The following is a 20,620-nucleotide window of genomic DNA, read 5'->3' on the forward strand; positions in this document are numbered from 1 at the left end:
CTTGCTTAAAATCTTATGTTCTATTTGTTGCCTCACGTTTTATTACCAAAGCAGTTTGTAAATAGCAGTTTGTTCAATGCTGACAATGTTTCAGTGTTCAGTTTTGGGAATGCCAATGCTATGAGTAGATTAAAAAAAAAAATCATTAAAAAAAACCTTTTATGTCGTATGACATAGAAAGCAAACTTTATCAGCTGAGATTCAATCTGTTGATAGTTATTTAATAATCTTGTCCTTTGATATTCAATTTCTAAATGTCATGCCTCCATAACTCACACTCCAGTGTGACTTTTGAATAGAGTTTGTACTAAAGTGAATGGCAGTTTAATACATTTACAGTGTGTCTCAACTGTTTGAAGAATTCTTGACTTAAGTTACATGTTTAAAGGTGGAACAGGGCGTGTAGCTGCTGCGGTTGTGTGTGTGTGTGTGTGTGTGGCTCATGGAGCCTGCAATCTGAGTCATTCTAGCTTAGTACTGATCACTGCAGATGAGGCTCTGAGAAGCTACAGGTGAGAACATACCAGCAACGCAACAGTGACACCCTCAGGGTAAACCAACACACTCACAAAAAAAAAAAAAAATTACCCTGAAAGAAAGACTGTCACATGTTTGATAATAGTTACAGAGAGATAGAGAGAGAGAGAGAGAGAGAGAGAGAGCGTGAGAGTGAGTGTGTGTGTGTGTGTGTGTGTGTGAGTGAGAGAGAGAGAGAGAGAGAGAGAGATCTAACATTTGAGAGAGAGAGAAACCCAGGCATGAAGTTAAACTTGTTCTTTTGCAGCTTGACTAAAATATCTCATCATATGAAAATATTGATCCACTCTTGAATTGAGACAAACAACTCTCCTGATCCCTTTAAACTTGACATATGCCATTCAGACAAGAGGTTGAATTCATTGTTCTGAAGACTGTTTGAAACCCCCCCCCCCCCCACCTCCCCTTTTCAGTGTGAGTGGAGTAGCTGTGAGTGAGTAATTTTCCAGTTAGCTAGCATTCACATTCACAGCACAAAATGATACAGAAAGAAACCCACATTGGAACCATGTTGAAATTTTAAAGCTCACGCATCCCTACCAGGCATGCCCAGGAGGTCAGGCTGACTGTCTCTGAAATACATAAAAAACATGAGCAGAAACTCATGATATTACTGACATTAACATGCTCTGTTCAACATGGCGGAATGACTCAGCATGTACCGATCTGGAGAGTGAACATAATAACGGCAAAAAATTCTCAGTGAATAACAAAAATAGATTTCACGTGTTCACTGCAGTTACCCTTTAAATGTCTGCTCCACCGTTGATCTAGTACCACGACGTGTTCTTTTTTTTTTCTATCCTTTCTGTTGTTGGGGTCTCCTTAGCCCCATCACCTGGAAATGTCTGTTGGTGTCCCACAAACCATGCACCTGCGGGGGCGGGTTGCCCTCTTTATCTTTTCACACATCTCTCTCTCTCTCTCTCCTGGTGGAGGGGGGCCTTGCACTAACCGAAGGGCCGCGGTTGTGACACACTCCAGCTAACGCTGTATACTGGGATGTTCACCTGTCAACCAGAGGCCCGCTTCCCCACCTGCTGCCACTCCAGCACACACACTCCTTCTCACCAAGAGTAGATTAAAACAAACAAACAAAAAATACATGCACTTATACATCCAAGTCTCTACACTTCTTTTGAGGTCCACTTATGAGTAACCGAAAGCCCAAAGCAAACCAGAGCTGTAGATATTCACACTTGGACTGACTGAGCTTGCATCAAAGAGGTCCATGCTTATTCCAAACCACTTGTTTTCTTTCCTTCTTTCGGCATTTTTCCTTAAGTTATTGCTAAGCAACAAGCAACATTTATACATTGTAAAAGGGGAAACTGTCAGTTCAGGGGAGATAAACTCATACTGAAGAATTGACACTGCTGATGGTTAAATTTTCACATGATAAGCATTTGTTTGCAAGTTCTCTGGATGTTTCAGCAGCATCTCTTTAGACCCAAAGGAAGGAGGGAGCCTTTAAAACTTATAAAGTCAAAGCATGAAAAAGAAGAAACAGTATCAACACAACACTGCCTCTACACACTGCTGTGGCTTCTCATCTGAATGTGTGCATGTTTCATATGTCACTGCTTTGTATTAGTGAACTTTCCTCCACATCTACCCTCATATCCATGACAGGCCCTAACGGGGAGCTGAAAAGGTCTCGTCCCCGTTTTCAGCCTGTTCCTGCCTTCCCACCCACCCACCAATTAAATATGAGGTGACAGGTGTAGACATTAAATATGAATTTTCTTCCAGACAACCCAGGAACCTTTGGCATGTGCGTGCGTCCTTCTTAATGTTTTAAAGAAGTATAACGTACAGATGAAGGAAAGAAGGAGCCACATTTCAACTGACTGAACTCTAAAGTTCTCCCAAACAACACACACACAGACCTACTTAAACACATACCCTACACTCTCATAGTAAAATTGGTGAAAAAGTGAAAATGAAAAAAGACCACTTATGGAACTGCTATGTATCTGGTACTGGATAAAAAGAGAAAGTATTGCAGACCACTGGAAACAATGGGGCGTGAACTCATGCACCTTCAGATAATACTTCAAATGGCAAATTACACCAAAACATGTAACATAAAAAAAAATTCTGATCAAAAGCAGAACTTAGGAGCTTTTATTTAAACCACACATACACACACACACACACACACACACACAGCCTTTTGTTCCAGTGAATAAAGCACAGTAAGACTTGGCTTGTAAGGACACGAGATTATTTCCACTCCAAAGTGCTTTCCCCGCGGGACGTCCACAAAAGCAGCACGTCACCGGTTCTTTATACTGGGCAAACAGAGCGGCCACTCTTGGCGCGGACCCTGGCGGGCTTTAGTTCTGTGTTTCTGCGATACGGCGCCGGTCCACAGCATCCCACCACATTCTCTTCGCGGAATCACCGTAATTACGCTCGGCCACCCACCAGGACGCAGCGAAGCCTCAACCTACAATTAGCATCCTTTATACACTCCAACACCGTCTTCTGGAAACAAAATCAAACCAGTCAAGAGAGGAGATGCAGAATGATACACTCTGCAGATGTGAGATGGCCACGTGTGAAAAAAGGCCACAGAGGAGACCCCACTGCTCTGACATCACTGGGAATAGTAATGAGCTGGTATCTGATGTCTGCTCATAGAGGGAGATTTAATAAAAATGAATACAATGGGGCGAGTAAACAGAATAAGGATTGTTCCGTGCTTTGGACATTCATTTGCCTGTCCTCTGGTGATTCCAAAGTAATCAGTTTGTTTATCGCCGTGGTCCACTGGCGCTCTCTTTCAGGGGATGTTTTCGCGACAGCACAACATTATCATAGTCAAAGTTTTCATCTAGACAGAAAGGCAGCACCAGCTCCTCTTCAGTCTGGGAAAAATAAACAAGTTATAATGGAACACTACATCTGATATGTATTCAAGTTTTGCGAGGGGTCAGGAACATATTGTGAATCAGACAGACTTTATAGAGAGACAGCACTGTATACTTAGCCTTCCTCCTCGCTAGGCTCTGTGTGTACGTGTGTGTGTGCGTACTTTGCCTTCCTCGGTGCTCTGCGGGCTGTGTGTGATAGGTTCTCTTGCTGTGGACGTCAACTCCAGCTGGGTGTAGTGACAGAAAGAGGCGGTGTAGACTGGCAGGTCATCTTCTACTTCTCCCGGTAACACACACACATCTGAGAGCACAGCACAGACATGCATGCACACACATACAGTCAGAGATTCTAAGTCCACTGGTTGACAAACAGAATAAAAGGGTTGAGAGACGTGTGCTTCTCTATGACAGGAGGCCACTTTAATCACCTGCACAGCGGCACTGAACACACAGGCCATAGGCATTTACACAGATGGGATTTACAGCTACAAGCACATTACTGATAGAAAATCAACCTTACAGAAAAACACATATACACACAGGGGTGGGCGATATTTTGAATGTATTTGATGTATTGTGGCTTGTTCTACGTGTGATGTAGTAAATGACTATATCACAAACATCGAGTACGAATTGTCACGTAATTTTTTTAAGCCGCCGGCATGAGACTCACTTTGGCGTTTCGCTTCTCTCGTGCTCTCCTACGACTCTCTCCCTCTTGTAGACACAAAAAGAAAAAAAAACTCAAATACATACGTCGCACACACTTGCCCACCCATCCAGACCACTGGGCGAGTGTGTGTGACATATATAGGTGAGATGTGTTTTTGTATCTGGAGGGAACAGGGAAAGAGCCTGCAGAGAGCAAAAGAAGTGAAGCGCCTAAGCAAGTTTACTCGTGTTGAGTTCAGAAACAGTAATAGAAGATGGAGGTGGACTAATTGGTTTCCGAAAAGAGACAGCACTGGATCCATCATCTGGCAGCAGTTTGGGTGTTGTGAGGAAGATGTTGAACATTAATGATTTGTTAAATTTAACTTGGTTGTGATTTCCCCCTTTTTGGATGCAAGTTTATAATTGTTCCAATAGAAACCACTAATGAATATAAACAAGAATGTTTTAATGCAGACATATGTTGCAGGGACAACTCGAACCATCATACTGGTGTGATTGTATGCATCAAAGGGTTAAATCGAGCTTTTATGAAGTACTTCAAAATATCGAGATATATATAATGTATTGTGATATATCCTAAAAATATTGCGATATTATTTATAGGCCATATTGCCAAGCCCTACATACACACACACAAAATTACAGAAACACATGTAGAAACACACAGAGAAGCAGAGACACACTCACACAAAAACACACAAACACTCCCACACAGAAATATGAGCCTAATGAGCACACACACACACACACACACATAAACATGGAAAAACACACAAACACACACATGTAGAACCATACACAGAAACACACACATACACAGACAAAATCAAAGACACACACACATACAGGCAAACACAGAAACACACACACACAGATCCACTTTGACCAAACAGAGATTAAAAAAAAGGGATGAGTACTGAAAGCCATCAAAGAGCCACAACATATATGGGGGCATATTAATAAAACATGATTTACATCAAGTGAAAGAGCAGAGACTGTTAAATGCTGACAAGTCCCTCCTCCCTGCGCTCTAACCCCATTTGTGGGGCACTCAGCACCCACTGACCAGGCTCAGCAGTAACAGGGTGATGCTGATCTTAATTAAACAGCTAATTACTTACACACTGAAAGTCACACTCAGGGCTGCCTGTGAGCAAACTAAGCATTTAGGGGGGCTTTTTTGGGGGGAGAAAGGGGGGGGGGTCAAAGAGAAAAAGGTCTCTAACAAGGCCTGCCCATAGCAATAAAATAAAATAAAAATATGGTTATGGTTCAGTTATGACAGAACAGTGCGAATAGAAGATGGCAACAAAATCAAGGTCATTAACGAGCCTAATGAGAAACACAAGCTAGCATGTGCCACTCTAATGAGACTGAAGGTCATTAAGAGGGCGCCTGCAGCAGGGCTGTGATTTGCCATTGTTTTAATTAAATACAACAATTGAAATAAAATCTTAACAAAACCCACTCTGACCACTGCTGTGCAGAGCAAGAGTCCAGTAGCAGTTTGAAGATTCATTTAGATGCCAAAAGCTCTCTTGTCATTGATCCTGTAGGAAAGGCAATTACAGAGCACTCAACAACAGAGCAAAGACAGTGTGTGTGTGTGTGTGTGTGTGTGTGTGTGTGTGCGCGCTTTCCAGAACGTTCCTCTCCATGCCATATTTTACGCCCCACACAGCAAATGAATAATTACACATGCTAATCTGGGTGAAGTTCACAGCCTGACTTTCTGTTAGTCAGCGCCTTTGAATGGCAATACAGATGCCGCCGATAATGATTTTCACACACACTTGCATGAGCCAGGACCCTCCACAACACACAAAAACACACACACGCATACACACACACACACACCTCTCTCAGCAGAAAAACACACATAGAGACACCCATCTTAAGCAGACCAGGAATGATTAGACTCCACCCTGACATTCCAGACTGTCCTAATTTAAGGTCATTCCTGCCTAACCACAGTCTTATGGCGAGGAATACAGAGGAGAACTCACGTGCTTGCCTTCCATAATGAGCACGTGAAGGGGCACTGTATTAAAGCATGCGGCAATACCAGTTAACCTTGCCCCAAACAACAGGGTTAGCAGCCACATTTGCATAAGCTGAAAATGCGTAATTCATGGTAATATATTTAAATCAAGAGGAAAGACAGTCCTAATTACACAAACAGGCTGTGCATGATATTCACTAAACCCTATTAACTCGGAGGTGAGCCCTTTAATGCAGTGTGCGTGTGTGTGTGTGTATGTACGCTCATGAGGAGAGTACTCACATGCTATTCTTTTGTGTTTTTATATGTTCAGCTGGAGAGGATAGATATAGAAACTCTAGAGGTGCTACCTAGACAGAGTGCTACAGAAATCCATTCTTCTGAATCAGCGTGTATTACACTTGTAGAATCATCAGTACATCAACACAAGATGAATACACTATGGTGAAGAATAAATGAATGGAAACTCTAAAGACATATTAAAGTTCTGTCTGAAATTGACAGGACCTTGAAACACACTCTGCTCAAGTGTTGTAATATAAGACAGATAAAAAAAGGAGAAAAAAAAGAAGGATGATACCTTGAGAGGCATTCACCGAGTGTTCCTCTTGGCTCTTATCACAGACACCCACATAGTTGTCAAACTGATGGAGGGAAATGAGAAACTGACCAATCATTTCGTTTTTCTATAGGTAATGTTCACTCAAGGGTACAGAATGGCTTTACAACATGCAAGATCTGGTCATAACATCATATTCTGTCCCCAAATCATTGTACACTGTAAACACAACAGAGGGTCAACTTTGCAAAATCAAAAACTGAGGTTTTTTAACAGAAGTAAAAACAAGTACCAAACTGAACCACATGCAGAGAGAGGAACAAAGATATTCAGAATACCATTTTGCCTAGGACAAGTATTTATCTAGGACAAGTACTTAGTCTAAGAGCATTAAAACATCATGCTTCACTACTGTCAGTGTAGGGAAATGAATCTGTGAATACATTCAACAGAAGGCAGATGTGTAAGTGTTTACCTTTACAGGTAGCCTTGGAGCCTCTCCTTCACTCAGTCTTCCAACAGTAGCACCAGTGTCCAGTGTTAACTGCAATGGCAACCATACATACATGCATCCACACACAGACACATTCACACACATACACACGCAAGCGCGCGCACACACACCATTTAGACTGGATTAACATCATATTCTCGCTGCATATACGGATAAAACGAATCTTCGTCACTGAAAGTATCATTGAAACCTTCAGCATAACAACACAGAGATCAGAACACCTACCCCCCCCCCCCTCCCCCCCGTTCCCTGCTTCCCTGATTGAAACTTAAATATGGGATGAGTTGTGTTCCCATTGACTTCACTCTGCTGTTTGCTGATGTGCTGCCCAGTATTGACAGGCAAGCACAGGCTTTAATCAGAATCAAACGCAGATCAATAACTGGCCTGGCCAGACTGGTACCGGTCACCTGCGTCCACCAGCAGGCTTTCCCTCCCACAGAACTGGGGGGGGGGCAGGAAGGGGACACTGGGAGAGGACTGGACAGGCAGGAAGGACCAGAGACTGCAGGCTTTGAGTAAGATTGAAAGACCGGGGGAGGGGGGGGGGGGGGGGGGGGGGGGGGGGGGACTCAGTCAGTCTATCCTGCCCGACAGAGGAGTGCAATCCATATGCCACTGACCTCCTCTTCATTCTCCTGTTCAGCATAACCCCGCAGCTCTCCTCTACCCTCTTTCCCTCCATCTTTCGCTCCTCTCTCCCCCTGTCTCTCTCTCTCTCCGTGGGATGTGTTGTCAAGTTCCCAGGCCAGAGTTAAATGTCCATCCATCACGTCATCTATAAAAGGTTAGACAGAGGATGAATTAGAGAGAAGGATGCTCTTACTTCTTCAAAGTAAAAGTCTCTGCTGCACATGCATTTCCATATTAACTACATTAAGTAGTACAGTGTAATAGACACGTGTACATAAATAGTCTTACACTGTGATCCCGCAGTGCGTAGTACTAACTCACTGGGTAAGGAACATGCAGCAAACACTAAATACACATTATTAGGTACAGTTAGTATAAAGACTGGGATCTCTATAAGTCCATATTTAATTACCATGACATTATAAGGAGTGGAGATAGGCCAGATCTAGCTGTCTTGATATGAGCACTAGTCATGTGTATGGTTGGTGTCTTGAGCAGATACTGACCTGAGGTCAGATTAGCATGTGTATGGTAGGTATTGTGGGCGGAGATTGACTGACCTGAGGTCAAGTGAGTGAAAGAGGCCAGAAACTCCTCATATGTCTGTTCAGGGGAGCCGCAGAACTATTCCAGGGCATTCAGTACTGACTGATCAGAGGTCATGACCCCAGAGCTACTCTCGAACCCTGGCATCCTGAAAAACAGAGAGACAGAAAGAGAGATACTGACAGAAAAAGACAGATGTTTGGCCTGTTTTGCAGGTTACTTTCTATAGTCAGTACATCTCTATGAATGAATGTTACACCGTGTTTTAAAACTATCATATAGAAGACCTTCAATCCACAGAGGAATAAATTACCATATGAAAAAAAATGAAAAGGATAAGGTGTAGAGGAGGAAAAGAAGACGAGATGGGAAGATGTAGAAAAGTGAGAAACGGTGGAGTGAGTAAGAGTGATGATTAGACAATAGTGCTAGATTGCGATATTCTTCAGGTCACTTATTGCACAATAATAAGTATTGCAGTCCTATTAGCCTTGATTAAGGTGAAATTAAGGCACGAAGTTCAGCTCAATTACAATCAATAGGAAGGATGATTACAATGACATTACAGAGTAATGAGCGACGACGCGAAATGATCGTCAGAACATCGGACCTGTCAGTGCGTCATTCATCAAGCCGTTCCTTCAGGGGAACCGTCCTCAGGTAGCGGAACATTAAGAGGGACAGAAGCAGGTGCTCCAACAGATTCTAATTACTCAGCTCTATCAATTATACACTACAAATGGCTGCATGGCCCGGGGTCTAACGCTGCCCCTCCTACACACCGTGCTGTCGCTGCTATATACCGCACTGCTCAGCAATGCTTTTTAAACGCGGCTCGGCGCAGCAATCAATGCTGGCTTGTTTTTACAATGCAGAACTGTACATCGGACAGAATACAAACATATACACTACGCATAAATGAAAAACGTATGCGTTCAGAAGTTACGAGAACGCTTTGTTTTCCCTCAACAGCGAGACGAGAACTGCCCAGAGCTCCTGTTTCGCTCCTCCGTATGTGCGCGGAGTCACAGGTGTTCGGCTGTTTGTGTGTTTTTGACTTTCAACGTTCCTCAGTCTGTCGTGGTTAGGGCTTTGTTTTGCTTGCACACACACACACACACACACACACACACAGTTGTTCTCTGTTTCTTCACAAGCCCTAAAGACAAAAACATTATGCTAATGAGGACACGACAGCTGCTGTCCACTTTCTCTCATTCTCTCTACTTTTTTATGGAAATAGAGCTGAAACAGTTAAATAAAACGACGTAAAGCTTCCTTTGGCGATGCTGCAGATGAATTAGGGAATCAACCTTTAGATTTTAGTGTTATGTGACTGCACGTAGGTTTTAATTACCACTCTGGGGTAGAACTGCAGAGGTGATAACCACACTGGTCATATTGGCATTATCTGGCAGTCTCGGCCTCAACAGTAAAAAGATATGATGTATGAGTGGAGCCACAAACCGAACAGGCTTCTGCTCCAACTAAAATCCTGCACAACTGAATCAGCTGTGTTCAAACAGGCTACATATACTACTATTCAGCAAGAGAAAAGTCAAAGGCGGCACTCTGCCTACGAGACATAACCACGTGCCAGTTTCGCAGTGTCACCTTGAACTCTTAAACCGTTTCCTCATGAATTATGAGCTTTACCACATGTCTGTGGTATAAATGAATTACCAGGGAACATTCTGTCCGCTAACCGTAAAAAAACGAGGTTTAACTGAACTTGGCGAGATGTGCTTAGTATCTGTCGTTGGTAATCCTCTAGCTTTAGTTTAACAAAAGCCGTTTTCCAGTCCAGTCTGGTACAATATCAACATGATTACCTCACTGATTAGTTGTGTTTCAAGTGAGAGAATAAGGGGCCATTAATTCAGACGTGCAGGAAAGGCCACTCCATAACTGACTAATCAGAATTTGTTGGACAATAATCAGGCTGAATGGAAAAGTTCTCAGAAATGTTTTTAAAGGGGGGAAATTATATGATGCAGCCTCTTAACCTCTTCTAAGATCTCGCTGATTTAAATTCTGTGTATTTAACTCATCATCAAAACAATGATGCTGTCATCCATAGACAGCCATTGTAATAAGATGGTTGTTATGGTTCAAACACTGTGTTGTGAGCGTTCGTTGCGCCTGAACACCTGCTGAAAAAAACAGTCACAGACAGTTAACCTCAAGATGTGAAACTCTCATTAGAGTTAACGAAGCTCCACAAAGTGAGCACTCCATTCAGACTATCACGGCATGCTTATATTTTAACAAATCACTGTAGGAGACCTACTGCAATCCATCAACGATCCTATCCCCAAGTGATAAGCAGGTAAGAAAGAAGAATGTACAAACATTGGACATTGGGATGAAAACTTTCAGCAAGTCGCTTACTTCACACTTAATTAAAGCGTTGACCTTAAAAAGCTGTTCGTTACTATTACTGGAGAAATTTCATGTGTACAGGCAGTTTCTGAAAGGACCAATGTTGCGTAATCGCTAAGTTTGTATTATGATGGTCTAAGATGAATGAAACGTGCTTTGCATTTTCATAGCCTTACATGTCTGTGCAAAGAATGCAACGTTCAATAGCATCTGAAAAGTTTGAAATTGATTATCCAACTTATTTGCATTATGACATAGCTCCAGCTTTATAAACTCTTAACAATTCATTCAGATGACATGTAACGCAGCTAAAGTATCCAGTGAGGTCGTTTCGTTTCAGCACAAAACTAGATTTCCAGCAGGAGGGACCTGGTATTTCCGTAAATATAGATACCTGTTTCCATCAGTAAAACGTGTTTGTAAAATGAGGTTGAGTAGAATTGCTGTGCTGTAAAACGGTACGTGAGGTAAACTACGCACTGTATAGTTCGTAAATAGCCATTCTCGCTGTATTCCGTGGTGTTATCCCAGTCAGAGCTAATAATTGTCCCCTCGAATCCGTGAAAATGCACTATTACACTTAAGTGTGTTTCGTTCAATTACCACTGCTGTTTTTCTTTAGCTTCATCGGAAATTAAGACAAGTTTCAATGGAGCGTTCACAGTTACCTACCTTTTGAATATTCCCGAGGAATCACGTTACGAAATGAATTTTGGGTAATGAGGTTTTTTCAAGCCCATCCTAATGCATGTATCTGGGAGCACAGTGGAGCAAAAAACTACAAACCCAAGCGAAAAAAAGAATCCATCGGTATTATGCATCCCTAAAACATGTTGTACCCGTATTGAGTTCCTGATAGACGTTACATAATGTACAAAAACCACATTTTGTAATCATTATCGATGGTCAGAGTTATATAATCTTTAATCCTTTGTAATATGATTTCAGTCTAAATAAATAAATCCATAAATAATTAATTACATGACAAATTTAATCTTTCTCTGTTTCCCCCTAGTTTGCAGTGCTGCAGTATGTCTCTGCAGCCATTAACTGCGGTCAGCTGTTCTGGCCTGCTGCAGCCTGGTTGTTCTCTGCTACAGCTGGATGGTGATGTTTACCTGTTTGGCCAGAAAGGCTGGCCCAAACGCTCCTGTCCAACCGGGGTCTTTCTGGTGCGCATAAAACACGGGGAGCTCAAGCTACGTGCTGTCTCGTTTTCCAACAACTCCTGCTACCTGCCCCCACTACGCTGTCCTGCTGTAACGTGTCTGGAACCACGTGATGGAAACCCTAAATGTTATCTAATCCACGGTGGACGTACTCCCAACAGCGAGCTGTCTTCCAGCCTCTACCTGCTGAGTGTTGATAGCCGTGGCTCCAACCACAAGGTGACACTGCGATGCCAGGAGAAGGAGCTGGTGGGAGAGCTCCCAGGACCCCGATATGGTCACACCATCAGTGTCATCCACAGCCATGGCAAGAGTGCCTGTGTGCTGTTTGGTGGTAGGTCGTACATGCCTGCTGGCCAGAGGACCACGGAGAACTGGAACAGCGTGGTGGACTGTCCTCCTCAGGTCTTCCTTATCGACCTGGAGTTTGGCTGTTGCTCCTCTCACGTGCTCCCAGAGCTCACAGATGGCCAGTCCTTCCACCTGGCACTAGCCAGAGAGGACTCTGTCTACTTTCTGGGAGGGCACATCTTGTCGTCAGACTGCCGACCTCCTCGGTTGTTACGGTTGCATGTTGAGCTTCTTCTGGGAAGCCCAGTTCTCTCCTGTGAGGTTCTTTACCATGGCCTGTCTGTCACCAGTGCCATTGCTGTGCCCCTTGGATCTCCTCATGAGTACATCATTCTCGGAGGGTACCAGTCCGATACTCAGAAACGTCTAGAGTGCAGCTACGTGGTCCTGGATGATGCTGGCATAAGCATCGAGCCACGGGAGGCACCTCAGTGGACTGGTGAAATCAGTCAGAGCCGAACTTGGTTCGGCGGAAGTCTGGGGAATAGCTCTGCTCTGATTGCTGTCCCCTCTGAAGGAAACCCTGCCCCACCAGAATCCTGCTATCTCTACCAAGTAAGCTTCCAGCAGGAGACTAATGGGGAGGACGTGACCCAAGGTTGCAGTCAGGAGTCCACAGACTTTGAGGACTCTGCTCCTCTGGAGGACTCAGAGGAGCTGTACTTTGGAAGAGAGCCCTATGAGCTAGAGTACAGCAGTGATGGTGAAGGAGACACCTACAATGAGGAGGACGAGGAAGATGAGTCACAAACAGGCTACTGGATCAAGTGTTGCCTCACCTGCCAGGTGGACCCCAACACCTGGGAGCCCTTCTACTCCACGGAGCTCACCAGACCAGCAATGATCTTCTGCTCTAAGGGTGAAGGTGGACACTGGGTCCACGCTCAGTGTATGGAGCTGTCAGAGAGCCTGTTACTCCGTCTTTCCCAGAGCAACAGTAAATATTTCTGCCTGGATCATGGTGGCCTGGCCAAACAGGAGGCGACCCCACCGCGCCAAGTCATGCCATTGAAGAGGACACCGATGAAGACGATCCATCGAAAGGCCCCCGTGGTGCTGAAAATGACCCCAGCAAAGAAGAGCTTCCTCAGGAGACTCTTTGACTGACCTCTGCTTTACACATGGATTAATGAATAAATTGAATGAATAAATAAAATGAATAAATGAATTAACCGATAAATCAATAAATGAATGTGCTTACATAAGTAATTAGTGACATGCAAAGTTTATATAGTCTTAGCTGTTGTGTTTTTTTACCTCACACTTATTCTCAGTTTTTTTTTCTTGTGAGTGTTCATTTTGCATTTTGCTGTGACATTTGTAAGAACTGAAAATAAAATGTTTCATTAAAAGAAATAAAACGAGATGAAAAAACTGAGCGTAACAGACCCTTTGATTTGTCTTTTCTCTTGACTAATTCTAGTCATCTGAAATACAGTGCTGTGACCTGAGTGATATACTAGGTAGCTTGAACAGCTGCTGAACAGTTAAACTAAAAATTACAGCAACTTCTGGACAGTGTTGAGTTTTGTAATACGTGAAGAATCCTAATTCATAGTGACCCCCCCCAAAGATATGATTTCAAATATCTAAGCAGCCAAAAGACAATATTCCAACCGTATCTTTCAATACTTTGTGTTTTATTTTATTTGATTAACCCTTCACAAACAAGAAATGTCAAGGCACATGACAAACCAGATTCAATTAACAGTGAACATGTTATTCAATCATGTAGAATCAAATCATATTCTAAATTAAATGTATGTGAAATAACGATAACACATTGCAATGCAGTTAATACTACAAATACACTCTTTTGCTTTTCAAAGAAATAAAACTTGCTTGTTAACAATTATGGTGCAAAAATGTGCAAATAAACAAAACATTATGACACTTACTACTGAGAGCAAACTTCACACAGTAAAATGTGTTTTCATTTCAGTAATTATAAAACAGCAGAACAAAACTTTGACCGGCTCATAAAACAGTGCCATATCTCTTAGGCTGAATCTAAAAAACAAGGTGAGATTCCTTTTTTTTTTTTTAAGTGTCCATTCTGCACATGAACACATAACAAATATTAATCTCATTGAAAAAATTCAGCATTAGATGTTCATAAAGAAATTCATATGTAACAACAATCAAACACACATTACATAGCATAACATCAAAATAATCACAATCAATCACAATGTGGTTTCAAAGAAATCAATGAACAAAATCAACCAAATGAATCAAACAAGAACTCAATCAATTAATCAATCAATAAATGTCTACAAATTAGTATTGCGGTTTTTCACCTTCCTTGTACTAAAATGTGTAAGTAAAGTGGCATTTCTACTCTTTCACAGCAAAAAATGTGTCGTAAAAACACATACGAGTGTAAGAAACTGAGGTACAGAAGCATGAACAAAAAGATCCAACTGAGGGACACTAATCTCGTTCATAAATTTGAAAAATGAGGTGACATACCCTCTTTTACAATAAAAAAAAAGCAATGATGGTAAAATATTGTCTGTTTCTTTAGGAAAGGTTCAAGGTCTACAGTGTGGTACAGAAATGTACATGATTTAGGAGGTCAATATAAACCTTTGTTTAAAAATGGAGGTAGAATGCCACCCAGTTCTCCTTTAACTGTGCAAATTCTTCATATGCTGGAGCCTTTCAAAATCATTTTTTCGGTACTGTGACCCAGGACTGAGATATATAGCACTAAAGCGATCCTTTACACCAGAGCTCCCAAAACAGAGACAATTTGAGTTCCCCTAATTCCATTTAGTCTCGACTCCTTGTGATAAATTAATACAGCGATCATAAAAGTGGGCTGCTTTAACACAATTTCCCCACCATGACTTATGACACTTCCATCTTTCTCCATAAATAACCCTTTTGTATAAATTCATGAATGTGTCATAACCCAGAAATACAATAAACTCTCCCATATTTCATGAGACGCTGAAAATAAAATGCAAAATTCGCCTGCGAAGCTGAGGAAAAAGAAAAACCAGCCCTCCTCTGTCTTATTCCCTGCTATAAAGTTATTCACTTAAAATTTACTGACCAGCATCACACACAAAAAAGGAAACTGCTGGGTCTGAAATTAAACATCATCAAAAGAGACACATATGTTCATTATGCTATTAGTCAATAAAAATTCCCCATTACACTCAAAAGTCTGGGATCTGAGAGTTCATGTCTAAGTCATCCTGAGTCTCATCGGGGTGGATGGTGGCCTGTAAAGCTTTGGCTGAGTTCTTATGGGCCTCCATGAACTTCTGCAGGTACTTAGAGGTATAAAGCCAGTGGTGCTTTAGGACATCCTCCAACTCAAAGGTCTTGGACTGTCGGGCATTCATCTTACGGAATCGACGGAACAGCTTGTTCCCAGACTCATTCCCCTCACTAGCCCATGCACCAATGGATCCATCCCTTTCCACAATCTCAGGCACGTGAGCTAAGGTCTTGTGCAGGTAGTTGGTGATTTTACCGTCGTATCGGTACTTGAAAGTGGTGGAGAGCAACTCAGCTAATTGCTGGGAGTTGTAACTGTACCGGCAGAGCTGATCTGGACACTCCTGGGCGGGGCACGTGGAGCGCCACACTGGCTTCATCTGAAGGTATAGCTCCATGAGCTCCCTCAAGGCTTCACGACGTTCCTGTGATGGCACAAGCTCGCAAACGGCCTCCACCGCCTCCCGGGTCATCAGGCGACGAGCGTAGTTTCCATTCATCCGCATGACTGGCTTGAGCTTCATCTTCTTCCTCAGCTGTTTGTCTAGGGCAGAGCGCCAACGACGTCTCTCTTCCCGTGCTGGGGAGTTCTTCAGGTACATCTCGCCGATCTCATCCTGGAATATCTTGTAGAACTCAGTGGCATTGCCAATGTCACAGTGAAGGGCGTCTAAGGTCGGCTGGGTCTCCATAAAGGGCTTGGCAGAAACACCTTTGACCCGATCTCTGAGCTCTTCAACAGACTCTGAAAATGGATTGGTCCTCCAGATCTCATAGCGTTCAAGGTTCTCCTCATGGCTCCGGGTGATGGAGTGCAGCACCATGTTGTGTGAGGCCTCAGCCCGAGTGGAGTCGCAGAGGGTACAGATATAAGTGGAGCCTGAGGCTTCCAGGCCCTCCAGCTCCCGTACCATCTTCTCATCATATCCTGTGCCTCGGAAGTGAAAGCGGAAGGAGCGAAGCATCCCTCCAATTGACAGAATGAGGCGACTCTCTTGCATGGCTTTGCGTTCAGCCACCACAGGACCCAGAATTGCAGTGAGGGTCTCATGGTCTGACTCATCAACAAACATGAGGCATAGAGGCCTGCAGGAAAGTTCAGAGTTGGGCTTCAGCTCTTGGTAGATGGTGACTGCTTCATCTTCACCCTCAGCTTGGACAGAGATAGACATCACTGTAAAGGAGAACCTCACTGCTTTCTCTGGAACTGCCGGCCCACCTCCATGTTTCTCACTTACGTCTCCCATGCCGTCACAGGACTCCTTGATCACAACAGTGAAGCCAGAGGTGCAGGCACTGTCATCTAGTTCCTTCTCTCTCAGGCCTTCCATGATGTCCTCTTCCAAGTCTTTTAAAGTGGAAACCAGAGCCACATCATAGCGGAAACGTCGAGAGATGGTGTCAGCGGGGAAATCGTCAACTGAGGTTGAAGAACCAGACAGTCCATCAATGATGCCCACATCCCAAGAACTGGACACATTTTTCAGAGCTGGCTGCCATTCAAATGGATGGAACCCTGGGAGAAGCTCTTTCTCTGCACTGCGTAAGGTATGTAAGGGCTGGAAGATCTGTCGCCCACTAGTGGCTTTTACTGTGCGGTACATTTTGTGGTACTGACTGCAGCTCAGGAAGGTATTGACCCGTATGGCCAAACACACTGCAGGATGCAGACCATATCCCCTGCCTGGAGAAATAAACAGACAGAAAACAAAACAAATGTGAGGGAATGAGGCAAAGCAGCAAAGAACCCACCTAAAACAAAATGTGTGTGCGTGTGTGTGTGTGTGTGTGTGTGTGTGTGTGTGTGTGTGCGTGCGTGCACGTGCTTCAGAGTGACAGGAAATTCAGGAATTCTGATGGTAATTGCGGCATTGAATTGTATCACTATGTCTGCAATGATTATTAATATTATTGAGAGATACGGGGTGAATTGGTAGAGCTGGCAAAACTGATCTATTGGCTGATGATGAAAACAGACACCAGCTGGCTTCAATTCCCCCGAGTGGAGCATGTCGCTGCCTTTGTCATTTGCTGATACAAGACTTGCTGATGTTGTTTTTATCCAAACAGGCTCTTGACAAGAGCTGTTATTGTGTATCAGAGTGACGCACAGAGAGCGGGGTGCTGACAGTCATATTTATTGTTACTGCCAGCAGTAAGAAAAATAACAAAAACAACAACATATTACTCTGTAGACAATGTGCCAGACATGTTCTGAGTTAATTTTTACTAATATGTGTATTTGTCTGATCTGAGTGTTGTTCAGTGTTTTAAACTTGGCAGAATCTGGTATTTTAAGATTAAACCTTTCATCAGCTTTATCATGCTGCTTTGTTTAATGTCTTAAGAATGATTTATAAAGAACAGAGGGAGAATGTTTTATTTAGACACGAGCTAGGCTGTTCAAGGTCGGATCTGGACAAGTAAAAAAGAAAAAAGAGAGTATTAGTGTCAGTGATGAGGGCAAAAATAAGGTCAGCTAAAAAATATTCATTTCCATAGGAACTAACTCAAGTTTTGGCTACCCAGGCTGTGGTCACTTACTGTAGAATCTCTCAATGGTATGAGAATGGTGCTGTAGTCGCTTATTATAAAAGTAATTATCTGAATATGTTTGTCCAGCTGTAATGATAAAAGCAGTACCTTGCATCATGGCCTCCAGCTCATCCGCCAGTTTGTGTTCATTTCCGGCCCTCAGAGCCAGCAGGAACAGTGTCAGGCACACGGACTTGATGTCTCCGCCTTCCTCCTTATCCGCAAACATTTTCACCTGGTTCTTCAGCTCCTTAAGCCTGTGCTTCTGTGCACGACGTGTCAAGGACAACAAATGCTGGCGTGGACGTCCGCCCTTGTTGACGGGAAGATAACAGTCTAGGTTCTGTTCTGCGTTGTTCTGTTCTTCATTTGTGTTCTCTTTGCAAAAGTGATCGTGGTAGTGATCCCTGAAAGAGTCCAGTTTTACCCTTTCACCACAGCCCTCTTTGGGACAGAGGAGAGGGAGGGAGTGGAGGATCCCGAGGAAGGCCTTAGCGGGACTGGTCAGGTCAGATACATCATAGGGGAGAGTGCACGCCGGACAGTGTGAACCCAGAGCACGGTTGAACTTCAGGATACAGCTACGACAGAAAAGGTGTTGGCACGGAGACTGGACAGGGTCGGCCAGCAGGTGATCACATACCTGACATGTGACGGCACGCAAAAAGTCTGGGGGGAGTTCCTCTGGGAGCAGCTTGGTGCTCAAGTGTTCTTTCTGACAGTGCGTGATGGTCCTCACCCACAGACTTCTCTGAGCCGAAGGCTTTAGCCTGGTCTTCAGCGCTGCTGTCCCGGGATGTTCTGCGGACTGTCTCCAGATTTTGTTTGCTCCCACAGGTGTGGAGGAGTTGTAGTGGTCTCTCTTGGCCCTCTTTGGCAAGCTGTGTGCTCCTCGGAGTGGTTTGGAGCGTTTCCGTCCTCGGCGTTGGAGAGAAAGTTTCTTGGGGAAGCAGAGCTGGCACTGAGAGGTATGTGGCCTCCAATCAGGTACCCGTGTCCTGGAGAAGCTGCAGAATCCACCGCCTCGCATCGCTGCCATCCAGCAGCGGTGACAAAAAGACGAAGGGTGGACTGTCTCCAAGTCAGTCGTCACATCCACCTTGAAGACCTTAAGAATGACCTCGGGCCAGATCAAGGCTTTGCAGCCCATTCGGCGAAGGGCACACCTGCTTGCCTCATCTAAAACACCATGGACTTCATATTCTGGCCCTTTGGCCTTTCTCAGCATAAACCCACAGAGACGACACAAACACCTGCAGGGAGAGGAAGAGTTCAAGTGAGATTTCTCCTCCTGCGCTTTTCTTAGACTTCATAAAAACATACACCCACACATTGTGAGGACGCAAATCAGTACAAAAGATCAAAGCAAACTCTTAGCAACCACTCAGCTTTGATTTCTTTCTTTTTTCTTTTAATTCAAGTGTGGGTTCTAATAAATATTGGAAATCTCTGTGACTAAATAATATAAGTATTCATCTGAATGATTTACTCAAATAAACAACATAAACATTTGGGAAACACTTCCCTAAACATTGGAAAAAGACGAAACAGTTACTCACTTGAGGTGGTTCATGTGTGTGTCAATCTCCTGTAGTTTCAGATCAACACTCCGACCTGGACCCTCAACATTCTCCTTACTTTTCCCTCCAAGGCACAGCCTCATAACACTCCCCAGCGGGGCCTTTGCTTCCCCCTGCACCTCCTTCGCAGTCGCAGAGGGGACCTCTTCTTTTCGGGCTTCCCTCTCCAGACATTGGTCGCTGGGAAGAGGAGCCTTCTCTATGGACCTGACCCGGAAAAGCTTGAATTTCCATTCAGAGAACTTGGAAAAGGGATGAGAGAGTTCGTCGGGGGCTGAAGATCTGGAACCTGCTGTTTCGAGATGCCCTCTTTGCTCCATGCTCTCAGGCCTGCCTCAGAATGTTCTGGAGGAAAGCAGAAAGAAATTGAAAGGAAACCAATTGAACTATGGAAGAAATTTAATGGAAATTAATTGAACTATGATGCTGCTGATGTAGTTTGAAGGTGGCGTGGCACTGTGAATGTTTGTGAATAGCAAAAGAATCACAAAGCTTCACAAATTCAGCAACAGTTTAAATGCCATTATAGATTTATGCCATTAAAGACTTCTGACATAATCGTAGAGGCTTATTTAAGACTTTCAGAGTGATTTTTACAAAGTGCTGTGGAAATCCCTTCACAAAAGGAAGCACTCCGTTCTGAAACAGAGTGCTGCATTATTCCACAAAATGGCATTTAACTCTTTTGAAAAATGTATGAGAGCAGCATCCTGAAATTGATCCAGTCCTCAAAACTTCATTTCTCTCCACTTCTAACCTCCAACTCAGGAGAGTAACCGTGTCTCTTTTTTTTTCTCATGGAATCAGCAACCTTGCTAAATGTACACCTCAGTCCCTATGGGGCTGTCAATCATTTATACTAGTCATTTTCTCTGATGGCACCTGAATAACAGCCTTGAGAGTCCAGGACTTGCATTTAAATCAAAGGAGGAGTGGAATAATATAAAACAGGACTTAGAATGTGCTGGTACAGAGAAGGTAACTTAAAAACAAATAAGTAGAGCTAAATAATGTCTCTAGAACATGC

At 43.5% G+C, this 20,620-nt stretch overlaps 3 protein-coding genes across 4 annotated transcripts; 1 reads left to right on the plus strand and 2 right to left on the minus strand.

Moving 5' to 3' along the window:
- Window positions 1-2,701: 2,701 nt before the first annotated feature.
- On the minus strand, window positions 2,702-8,998 carry iftap (intraflagellar transport associated protein). 2 transcript variants are annotated; one of them, XM_030766585.1, is made up of 7 exons: window positions 8,956-8,998; window positions 8,360-8,493; window positions 7,790-7,944; window positions 7,128-7,196; window positions 6,674-6,737; window positions 3,578-3,717; window positions 2,702-3,410 (listed from the first exon to the last, which is right to left on the minus strand). In XM_030766585.1, exons 3-7 carry the CDS (start codon window positions 7,934-7,936, stop codon window positions 3,297-3,299), a joined length of 534 nt encoding a protein of 177 aa, XP_030622445.1. In that variant the 5' UTR covers window positions 7,937-7,944; window positions 8,360-8,493; window positions 8,956-8,998; the 3' UTR covers window positions 2,702-3,296. The 2 variants fall into 2 exon arrangements, with proteins under 2 accessions (XP_030622445.1, XP_030622446.1); XM_030766586.1 differs by lacking the exon at window positions 8,956-8,998 and having other exon boundaries at window positions 8,360-8,526.
- Window positions 8,999-11,758: 2,760 nt separating this feature from the next.
- rag2 (recombination activating gene 2) lies at window positions 11,759-13,354 on the plus strand. The gene has a single exon (XM_030766370.1). It carries the CDS (start codon window positions 11,759-11,761, stop codon window positions 13,352-13,354), a length of 1,596 nt encoding a protein of 531 aa, XP_030622230.1.
- A 2,060-nt stretch (window positions 13,355-15,414) lies between these two features.
- Window positions 15,415-19,913, minus strand: rag1 (recombination activating 1). The gene is made up of 3 exons (XM_030765282.1): window positions 19,573-19,913; window positions 18,122-19,266; window positions 15,415-17,162 (listed from the first exon to the last, which is right to left on the minus strand). The coding sequence occupies exons 1-3, from the start codon at window positions 19,911-19,913 to the stop codon at window positions 15,415-15,417; spliced, it is 3,234 nt and encodes a 1,077-aa protein (XP_030621142.1).
- Window positions 19,914-20,620: the final 707 nt, after the last annotated feature.

The sequence above is a fragment of the Chanos chanos genome, chromosome 2, assembly GCF_902362185.1.
Source record: "Chanos chanos chromosome 2, fChaCha1.1, whole genome shotgun sequence".
NCBI lineage: Eukaryota > Metazoa > Chordata > Actinopteri > Gonorynchiformes > Chanidae > Chanos > Chanos chanos.